At 32.6% G+C, this 11,696-nt stretch overlaps 1 protein-coding gene across 1 annotated transcript; it reads left to right on the forward strand.

Moving 5' to 3' along the window:
* The first annotated feature begins 5,794 nt into the window (after nucleotides 1-5,794).
* On the forward strand, nucleotides 5,795-11,270 carry LOC129902827 (uncharacterized). The gene is made up of 6 exons (XM_055978247.1): nucleotides 5,795-6,168; nucleotides 6,361-6,478; nucleotides 6,986-7,197; nucleotides 8,304-8,331; nucleotides 10,008-10,116; nucleotides 11,039-11,270. The coding sequence occupies exons 1-6, from the start codon at nucleotides 5,905-5,907 to the stop codon at nucleotides 11,118-11,120; spliced, it is 813 nt and encodes a 270-aa protein (XP_055834222.1). The 5' UTR covers nucleotides 5,795-5,904; the 3' UTR covers nucleotides 11,121-11,270.
* Nucleotides 11,271-11,696: the final 426 nt, after the last annotated feature.

Consider the following 11,696-nt stretch of genomic DNA (forward strand, 5'->3'; position numbering starts at 1 on the left):
TGGACAACGATATTAAACAACAAATGAAAATACATCTGGAAGATATCAATAAATGCTTTGACGATATTCAGACTACCGTCTCAGATATTATCGAAATTGCCAATTTCGACTGTGACCCCAAGATTGCTGATAAATTAATTAGCTTATGTGCAAAGATAACGTCCAAAGTCAGGCAATATAGAGATAATTACGATATGATCAACGGCCTGATCAAAATTAAAAAATCTGATAATACTACTGCTATTAATGATAAATATGTACAAATGTCTTTTAGGCCTCAAAAGCCTTCAAAAGGAATATCTATTGGATCCATTAAAGAAAGATTAAATGCACTACAATCCCAGGTTGAAGGACAAGAAATGATAATGAGATATTTATTTTCTCTCAAAAATACGCCTACAAGATATGTTGATTTTGGAGGAATTTATGCTCGAATTAATTATTTGCAAGATTCCTTTCCTCAAGAGATTAGATATTGATATGATTTCGAAGCAATCAATTCGATATATCTAACTACTCCTGATTTTACTGAAATTGATAGACTCCCTAGATGGATAAAAAATGATGTTCGTGATTGTTACCTAAACAATCCCACTATCACCTCAAAAGATACACTGGTTCTTAAGTTCTTCTTAGCAGGACCAAATTATTTTAAAGAAGAAACATACCCATCTTATCATTTAATCCAGTTGGGAAAATCAATCGATTTTTATATTTCTCAAAATGATAAAACTACTAAAGAATTTAATAAAATCACTTAAAATGATATTCATTATCGAAGAGCCATAGAACTCAGGATAATTCTACAAGGAATAGATAGTTGTTCTAAAAAAGGTTTCAAGACCTATGGAGGAGAAAAAATACACTCCTCAGTTATGATAGCACCAGCAAGGAATACTCCATCAACTGCTACCCGATATTTACAGACAAAATACAATATGATAGAAAAAGGAATTTTGAAATCAAGCCCTCAAGCTCAAAAAAGATTATGCCAGCTCAGGCAACATGTGAAGGGTACTTGACTTTTGTTCCACAAGAAAGGAAAAAATGATCGAAGATGCAATGTCCACATCATCCGAATAAAGTTTGGACGCGTGGGAAAAGAGATAAGGATCAAGATGTAGAAGATAAGATTCATTTGGTAAGATAGAGACCCTTTTGTCATAATGATAGGCGGTCCTACTATTTTGTCTATTTTGACAAATGGAAGAAGATAAAGATAGACAAGGCAAGAAGATACGCAAGAAATCAAGGATAGAAGAAAAGACAAAAGAGATGATAACGACAGATATCTAACCTTTTGTCATTTTGTAATAATGTTTAAGAAGATAAGTGTGCATAGAAGATTTTGTCATTTTGTAGAAAAGTCATTTTTATTTGAATATTTAGGTATAATGTCATTGTCAAGTACTATTAGACATGTAAAATGTAATTTTGAAGTCCGTCAGTTGAAGTCCGTCTCCTTCGTCTATAAAAGGAGACAGTTTGTAAACTAGAGGGCATCAATCGACTCTTGAAGCCTCTCTTTTTGTAAAATATCCCCAATTACCAGATATGAAAAATAATAACTAAAAAGTTGTGAGTATTTTCTGGAGCAAAGTTTTATTATTTCTGTTATAATTACTTTTCTTTTATAAAAAGAATAGTCTCCCCTTCTATATCACCCTTACGCCTTAGAGTAAAAAATGAACTAAGGTTGTGCTGAGTTATACAGAGAAGTTACATATTTTCAGGTTGGGATTGCAATATCCGGTAAAAATCTCGACGGATATCCGGTGTAATTTTGGTCAAAATGGGACAGGTATGGAAGCGTGTTGGATCCTTATCTTTTTATTCAAGTTAAGATATTATGCTATTATAATATCCTGTTGCTCTGAAAAATTACTCTAATTTAAAAAATTATGTTAATTTAAGACATAACATATTCCTCCTCAGGAGGCTTTATTTTACTTGTTAAACAAGATGATAATGTTATTAGATATGAAAATATATCTACTCGGATACTTGACTTATCGAATCAACAATTTTCTGGACCCCTTTTTTGTAATAATAGGGACTTTCACATTCAATCATTATAGGCATTTTAGAATTATCACAACATAGACTTACTTTCTTTCTTAATCCTTTTGTTGCTTTAGCTAATATGGTATCTGCACACCATATACTAAGCTTATCTTTTAAGTGAGTTATTCTTTTTCCTAAAGTATCGGCTGTTCCGAAATTATAAGTATCTATTAACTTTTTACTCCAAGGGTTTGATATCTTAGTGAAAAACATTAGTAAATACATTTCTGTATTTTTAACTCTATTATAAACATATTAATAATAATCTTGAAAGACACAAATATATTTATCTATATCACATGATTGTTGTTGTTGTTGTTGGCGGTGATTCAAAGCCTTAAGCTTAATTTACTGACTAATAATTTATTTAATACTGGATCAGACTGAGTTGAGCATGGCTCAATCCAATGAATCTGAAGCTTCCCCTAATGATATTATTGGCAAGTTATTTGGGGCAAAACACTCAGGAAGAGTACAATATTTGGGTATGGGAGTAGTTTCTTCAAATGCATTCAAGAATGCCAAACAACGATTTAGTAATCTGAGTGTTCCATCATTCGATCATGGTGCATCATCCTCAACTAATATTTATTTGCATCAAAAGGTCTCTCGTTTGGAGTATCAATTGGAAGGAACTTTGAACGCTTTGAAGGCTTACATGATATCAAAGGAAGGAAGCATTCCTGATGAATTTGTTAGTTTGTTTTCTCCTCAACCACAAGTAAGAATTTAGTGTATATTTTTATTTTGTTAAAAAGAGAATTATGTTAATAAAAACTAATATGCATCTGTACATAATTGCATTACTAGAGATTTCCTTGATGTGGTGACACTGATCTGCTTGTAGATCTTTATTAATGGAAGATGTTACTGAATTAGCATTATGAAAGAGCATGATAATGTTGTTTATTATGGTGTTCACACCAAGATGTGTTGTATTCTCTTTGTTGAATTATAGTCATAGCATGATTTATTCATGCTTATTACTATGGAGCGTAGGTGGTTACATGTTGGTAGTCTTTCGTGTTTGCATATCCATATGAAGTATTTTATTTTGTTTGGACTGTATAACTTTTAAATTTGATTAAAACTTCCGTTCTTGATGTTTGTCTTCCTACAACTTTTGAGGAAATGGTACACTGTGTTGGTTGTTAGTATACCTTTGGTATTTGGACTTCAAGTAACTTTGTCTTGCGTAATGTATGTGCAATTGATCAAGTAACTTAAAGATTTGTTTTCATCATTTCAGACAAGTGATGTTGATGTTGAAGCTGAGGCTACTTCACAAGTGGATGCATGAGAGAATCATCGAGTGGAAGCAAGATGAATCACCAAGATAACACTTAGATTATTATTGTTATTATTGTTGAACCACTTATTTTTGGATTTAAAGTACTATTGTTTTACATACAATGGGTTTTAACTTTAATTGTGATGTGGTGATTCAATTTGTGACTTTTATTGTTATTTTTAATGAAATTTCATTTACATTTATAAGGTATTCTTATGTTGTTATACATGTTTTCTCTAATTTAATCATAATTATCATCTTAACAATTGATTTATAAAATTAATCGAATCATACAAAATTAGTTGTGGCATTTATAAACCCACATAAATTAAGATGTTATTAAGTCATAAACTACCAGTAATATTATAAAAAAATAAATTAAAATTTTATTGGTGGGGGTTTAAAACTGCCAAAAATGGACCTTCCAAAATTGCCACAAACTCAAAAATAATTTGTGGCGTTCTATATTATAATTGCGGTATTTTCATAAAATCACTGCAGTAATGCTCGTGGCGACTCTAACTGTTTCGATTTTTGAAATCGCCGCAAACTATTTTGTGGGGGTTTAAAACCGCCACCAAGTTACAAAAAAACCACCACAATCTTACCCATTTTTTGTAGTGTGCAAGTTGCTGCAACATGTAAGTTATGTCGCTTATGATCTTCCTTCTTCTTCATATTTTTCGAAAGCTAAATCATCTAATAATAACAAGTATAAGAGTTATTAATAAATTACTCTTCAAACAAATACTTTAAAATGCAAACCCATTAGTTCTATCCTCCAACCTTCCCAAAAAATCTATATTTTGGAATGGTTAGATCAACTTCTAGCCCCAAGGACATAATCTATCAACACTAACTCAAATTCAAGAGATTTTCGACCTATTAATTCTCTTTACACATGAAAATTCCATCTAGGTTAACTTTATACCCCCACCATGATCAATCTAATGTTATTCTAAGGATTAAAGAATTAAAAAAGGGTTAGATTGATGGAAGGAATTACCTTGAAGGAGGAAATCGATGGAAAATTGAAGAAATCGCTCCTCCCTTGCCCTAGCCTGACGTTGGACGAGTTTTGGGAGTAAAATAATATTTTAGGTCTGAAAATAATATTTAATTGCGGCCTAATTCCCTCCACGGCGGCCTCAGCACGGGCAATGCTCAGTAAAATGGGCATAACTTTTTAAATCCAAACTCCAAATGAGGCAAACTTTGTGGCGTTGGAAAGAAGACTCACAGACCTTTAATTTGATATGGGCCACCTAATTCTTTATACGCTGAGAGCTATGGTCGTTTGAAGTTAACCTTAATTTAAACTCAAGTTTGAAACTAAATCGGAAAGATACTTTCAACTCAACTTTGAGATAAGAGCATTGTACGACCTTAATTCACAACTAATGCACTCGCATACCAAAGAATTGATCCTAATCTTATAATGAATGAGATTCATACACCTTTACCACAAATATTTTTAGTAACGACAGAATAAGTCGTTACACTTAATGTAATAGATTAGATCACATATACGAGCTATTACATATTATTCCAAATATTTTTTTGACTTAATTTTAAAATTTTTGAAGTTGGTGCTATGTTTGGTAATTATTTTGTCGTAAATAATAGTTGTAGGTTTGAATGTAATTTTCAGTAAAAAAATTGAAACATAATTTAATGAGGTTATTTTTATAAAATAAAAATTAGAATAAATTTGAAAAAATATATATATAATGAAAGTGAGAATAAGATTTTGAATGTTTTTCAAATTCCAAATACAACTTGAAGTTGTATTTGGAATTTAATAGCCAAAAGACAATTTTCAAATGAAGTAAAAAAAATTTCCAAAAAAAGTGAAATATTTTTCCATTTTTGTTTTTGGAGTGGAACTCATGTAAACATGTTTTCAACTTGAAGTTGAATTTTAGAATTTTCAAGAATGTAGAAATTAATAAAAAGGTATTTTTACTTTTTTTTAAGCCCAAATTGCTTATAAAACGGTTAAAAACAACTCTAATTTTTTTTTTCATAATCAAACACAACAATTTTCAAATATTGTTTTTACTATGAAAATTAAAACTATTTTTTTAAATTTCACCATAAAACATAATTAAACCGCGCACTTAAATTGAAGCACCTGATCTTCCACTTTGCCTTAACAATGTGCTCTTAGGATTATGAGATTTCGTGAAAAGGTGTAAGAAGAAAATGATGTATTTTGTTTTAAGAGAGAGGAGTTTGTTTGCTTTGACTTGAAGTTACGGTGCATATTAGTTGTCTCTGTCAAAACAATTACGGCCGTTAGATTTGGAACTAAATATGCACTAGTTTTTAAAGAATATGGACTACTAATGATTCATTGAAAGAAATATGATTATTTTATGCACAAATCTAAAGATAGTGGACGGCTTTGATGTTGTTTTATTTTTTTTGGTATTAATATTATATGTTTTGATGATTGGATTACACATATTCCATCCAATTTTTTCCTCAGAAAGGAACAAAGTCTACTTTCTTCCCCAATAATTCAATTTAGGGTTTCTACAAAAGATATGAAGGGACACAATCCAATTGAGGTGGCGAAGACGGTGTTGGAGGTGGCCGATGTGGCATGGTCAGCGATGGAACACTGTCATCACCATACCCACAGTCATACTGAAACGACACCGTTTGATGTATCTCATAGTTCTGAAGAAGATGAATTGAAATCGTTGAGGTCTGAAAACGAGCGGCTCAAACGGTTGCTTGAACAAAATCTTATGCTTCTTCAGAGCATGTCACAATCTCCTTCCTTACTTCTAGACTGTCCCCCTGATGTGTGTTCCCTTTTATTCCCTACAACCCATTTCGCTTTCTAGCTAAATCGAAATGCTATTTTTATTTTATATATAGAGATATATGTGGACATATAAATGTATTTATGTTAGTATAAAAATGTTCTCACATTTGGATTGTTCTTTTAGTGAGATCTCTTATTTTTTTTGTGTTTTGATCTTTATTTTGGGAAGCTTCATGATCGTCTCTTAGCTGCTGTGGAGTCTGGAAGCTTTTTGAAACAGCTGGAATCACTCAATCGAAATTCTGTTGATGGGAATGGCTGTCAATTTCCTTTCAAGGAGGCAACTGGTTCGTTATTCTGTGTCATTTTCTAAACTTTGTAAGATGTTTAGTGTGCAGAGTTACTCCACTACCTATGCTTTTTGGGAGGTAGCAGGTATCCGGTGGAAAGGACGCCGTTGCATTATAGAAGAGATTAAACTTGGAGTAGCAGTATTAGGATTCAATGGGATTGGATGAATCCAGGAATATATTCATTCATTTGATTTGGGTCGAGTCATAGGGCTTTTAATTAATTCGTTTTCTGGACTTCTCTTAATCTCCATGTCTCATCCTGTTTGTTGATAAAGGACAATTACTTAATGCAGAAAAGTTATATGTGCTAAAACTAGTGTAAAGGTTTGCCAGAGTTCAGTAGTTGATTGATGAGTAGTATGAGGAATTGGCTTTCGCCTCTCATTATTTTTTTCATTTTCAAAAGATGGTCTTTCTTGTCATCTTATTCTTAATATGTTGTTAGGTTCTGATACCTTTATTTTACTAGTTTCTGATTTACCCCTAACAAAATATTGTTAGGTTTTGACACGGAGACAGCAGAACTTCTGATAAACATGAGTCTTGAAGAACCAAGTTGGTGGGTTTGGGTGACTGAGGATATGGTCCCTGGCAATCTTGAAGAAAGAAGTGGAATTGATAATGAGAACTATGTGATTATTAGTGAGGAATATGTTGTAGATGCAGTTGCCAACTTTATGGCTAGATGCATAGTATCCAATTCAAAGGCTCAGGTACAAGGAAATTCATATATTTATGCATATTTATTGTATTTCAATTAGGGAAAATAACAATTAGTCCTTGAATTATTGTTTTATTCTGGGTTTCATCCCTATGTTCATTGGTGAAGTACATTTAACCTCAACCTAAATGTGTGGTTTTAATCCCATCATTGATTGTAGAATAACAGACGTTAGAAAAAGCCGACCGTGAGTGCCATGGTTAAAGTGCCAAGTTCCCATGTGCAAGGCCAAAGATCGAGAGACTTAATGATGGAAATCCCATCTCCACCTCAAAAAAAAGAATAACAGATGTTAAATAGCTTCCAGTCCTGTCTTGTGTCTCTGGTATGTTGGCTTTCTTTCCCCACCGTCCAACCCCTTTATCTTACTTGTTAATTAGTTTGGTGCTGTCTCTTGCTAGTGGTTATGAGGGGAGAAGTAAGATGTTGGAACTAGTGGGAAGGAATTTTCAGATTTTATAAACTACTCGAACAACTCTAAACTGATAGATGATATTTAAGAGCACGTCTTTTGGGAGGTCAAAGAAAATGGAGATGTGGGGGCACTTGTTGAACTGCAACAACCTTTCCAGCTGATTGGCCAGGTGCTATAGTTGATATCCACCAGATTTCTGGATGATCCTCCTTGACTGGCTAAGACTTCAACACTGCCACCAACTTTTATCACCACTTCCCTTAATCACACCCTCATCTCACTCCTGTCCTCCTTCCTCGTCATTTTGCTTCTTCAAGTTAGTGCTATCGGTGAACCTTTATTGTGGCTGTTAATTTACTGGGAATAGCTACTTTATATATCAGATGTGGACTTGAATCAAGAACAAGTTAGTGCAGAAGTAGTTGAACGTGCATGGGTGGTAAGAAATGTTTTGCCATAATACCTTTAAGGAAAAATCAGAGTGGGAGCTATCTAATTTCCGTTTATTTTCCATCAATGATTGGATTAAAACTGCACATTAAGTTTACACTAAAAGCTAAATGTGCTTTTTATAATAACACGGGGATTGAAACAAGAATTACTCATGGATTAAAAGTGTATTTCTCCGTTATGTTGGGGTCATGTCATTCTTTTCACTGTTTCTGTGTATTGCAATTTTGCAGAAGATGTCTCCCGAAGAACTGCAAAAGAGTAAGTTACTGCTTCTTCTCTCCTATTCTTTCTGAAGATCTTCGTTCTTTTACCATAATTACCACAAAACATCCAGAGTCAGGCGTAGAATTCACTTCTACATTTTCTTTTTCATGTCTCTCTCTCTTGGATAATGGATATTTACATGTATAGGCATGGACATATTTGTTTTATGATGGGGAGCCTTCTCAATATGTAATACAGGATCTAGCCAAATCCTTGTTAGGAATGAATGATCAAGTGATAGGTTACTTCTGGTAGTCTTCCTTTAGATAATTGGCGGAGAAAGTGCACCATTTGAGTTAGTTCCGTAGATGATCACTCTAACTATGGATATATTCCATCAAAGTTATGTTGTTATTTTTAGGACAATAAAGTCACCAATTTATAGGGATATCCTATCAAAGTCACTTTTATTATTTTAGGACAACAAATTCACCCTACTACTGCATTTTTGACTCAAAAAATGCAAGACACACATTTAAACCATATTATATTAAAACTTTTTTTTTTCATAATAAAACTTATTTAACCACCCATAATTATTTTATATTAACACATTGTGTGGAATTTGAAACCTATTTTTGTAGCACTCATTTACTCTTGATCGTGAAATGCAATAACTATCAATTTAAAAGATATGTTTCTGGTTACCGATCAAAAGTGGATTAAAGTTCAAGACATTTTGTCAATATGAAAATTTCTAGTAATCTCTTATTGCGGATAATTGTTTTCTGCTCAAGGTGAGTATTAAATAAACATAGTATTATTTACAGTAGTAATTATAAAAAAATAAACATAGTATTATTGAAAGTTGATTCATATATTCAATTCCAGGAGAGCACTAGTAGCTGGAAGTGATTGATTTTTAATTTGGGTCTTCATATTCCACTCTGCTTAAAATACCGAATTTACATAAACAACATTTGCAATAGAATTAAGATATGTTAATTACATGAATCATTGTATCATTAAATGTCAATGCCTGTTTTGCTCTTCAAGTGACTTATAATATGTCTCAGAGAGGAATACCAACAATTTGTCGTGGTCAGTAACATTGTAAAAAAGTAAAGGGATGTCATGGCTATTACATCAAGGGCGAATAAGCTAAGTAATTTTTAAAGCAACCTTTTTTTTAATCCCATTTGGTTGGATTAGATGGATAGAGTAGAGTCATGTGTTAAATAAGTTTTATTATTAAAAAATAAATTTTTAATATGATATGATATGGTATATGCGTTTTATATTTTCCAAGTCAATAGGCAATTGTCGGATTCCTTTGTGGTCCTAAAAAAAATAAAAGTGACTTCGGTAGGATTTTCCCATAAGTTGAATGACCTTTTTTTTTTTGATTTGCACCGGGTGTCCGAGTCTCTTAGAGCCCCGACTAATCCCGGGGGTGCACATGATAAGTTGAGTGACTTTGTTGCCCTGAAAAGAACAAAACTGACTTTAAAGGGATATTCCCATAAGTTGTGTCACCATCCGCATTAGAATTATATAAAGATTCGATGAGAGAAGATGGATTGGTTGAGTAATTGTTAGAGAGATCAGTTGATTGATAGATTGTTAGAGGAGATTGATTGGTTGATTGATCGTTCCTTCTTATTTTCCATTATATTTTTAATCTTTACTTGAGCATCATCTTATTTTGTGGTTTTCAACTTGACATGCAGCCTTGACAAAAGCATTGGAAGGCATTGGTAAAGTAGAAAGATTGTTCAACATTTGGCATGCCGCGCAAATGTTCTACGTCCTTTCCACTTGGGGACTTGCTCTAGTGGGGTGAGCACTCATTTATTATGTTTTGCTGTCGTATGTTTCCAATCTCACATACAACAATGCCTCAGTCCCAAATAAGTTAGGGTTGGCTATATGAATATCACTGACCATAGTTCTCCATTTTAATTCTTACATATTTCTGATCGTACTTGTTTTAAAATTTTTTGTATTTGGACTGGAACATTGTTGACGTGCACAGAATAAATTTCAATTAAAATATGTGAATGTAATTTGTGAAATGTCTTGGGCGTTTTAGGTCCTTGTGTAAAATAGAGAACTTAGGGGTCGTTTGGTTTGAATACAAGTTATGATGAGATTAGTTATGACGGGATAAGTTATGATGAGATTAGTTATGATGGGATAAATTGTGATGAGATTATTTTTTATTGAATGTTTGGTTTGTTGCATTCAAAATAATATACATTATATAAATTTTAAGAATAAATTATTTGTTTTCAAAAATACCCTTTATGAATGTGAAAAGTGATGTATAAAAAGGGTTTAAAGGGATATTTTTGTCATTTACCTACTTTATTCTGGGATAAGTTATCTCGGGATTACTATATCACTCAAAAGGAAGGATAACTTATTCCAGTCATAATTATTAATCCTGGGATAAGTTATCCCATACTTTGTAACCAACAAACAATTGAGGGTTACTAAAAATTTATTCCAAGACTATTTTGCCTTATCAACTACACCAAACGACTCTTAGGGTTAAATTATGCGAATCTGTTAATTTTTAGCTTTAACAGTTGAGGCTTCAAATTGTGGACCAATTTGTAAATATGATCCAGATTATATCTTTAAAGAGATAATTTAGTGCAGATTTTGCTCTTTTGATCTCTGTGTATGTAATTTATCCGACTTGAACTATGTTTTGAAGGGCTTGACATTTTTATGACTAAACCTGTTGTTTCTGTAGGTTGTACAAGAGCCGATCTGTTATTAGACTTGCTGCTAAAGGGGTTCACAAGACTGGCAAAATGGTTCTTAAGGCTCTTTGAAGATGCTTCTGCTGTAGTGGTTGCATCGTATAACTGTTTAACTTATTGTACAGTCTTGTAGATAAAATCAATGTTTGCTTGACTTCCAATTCGTCTGTGTGGGAATATTGTAAATAGTGTGCGATTTGAAAGATCCTTCCTTGGTTGCAATTTTCACGTCGGAGTCTGCCTTTTATCATTCTCAACTTTTCCCCATCAGGGTAGGGTAGTAGTGGCGTATATTTTCAATTCTTTCAGAACCAACTGGACTTGAGAAGTGATAAGCATCAGGCCAAGAGGTTTCAACGTTTTTGGTTCATTTTTCCTTTAGAAGATTATTTACACACTTCCTGAGTGTGTGTGTGTTTTAAAATAAAAAATAACTAACTCTGGTTTTGATGGAACTTTCTACAACAAACTGACATTGTCCTATTCAAAAAAAAGGAGTGTTTAACCGATAATAATAGAAATTTTACAACATTGGTTTATTTTTATTTAGTCAAGATTATAAATCTCATTTTATAAAGTCATTATCAGGTATGTTTACTTGTTCAAAAAGGTTATTATATATGTACTTGACAATACATGTAACTTAAT

This window comes from Solanum dulcamara, chromosome 9 (assembly GCF_947179165.1).
Source record: "Solanum dulcamara chromosome 9, daSolDulc1.2, whole genome shotgun sequence".
In the NCBI taxonomy this organism is placed as follows: Eukaryota; Viridiplantae; Streptophyta; class Magnoliopsida; order Solanales; family Solanaceae; genus Solanum; species Solanum dulcamara.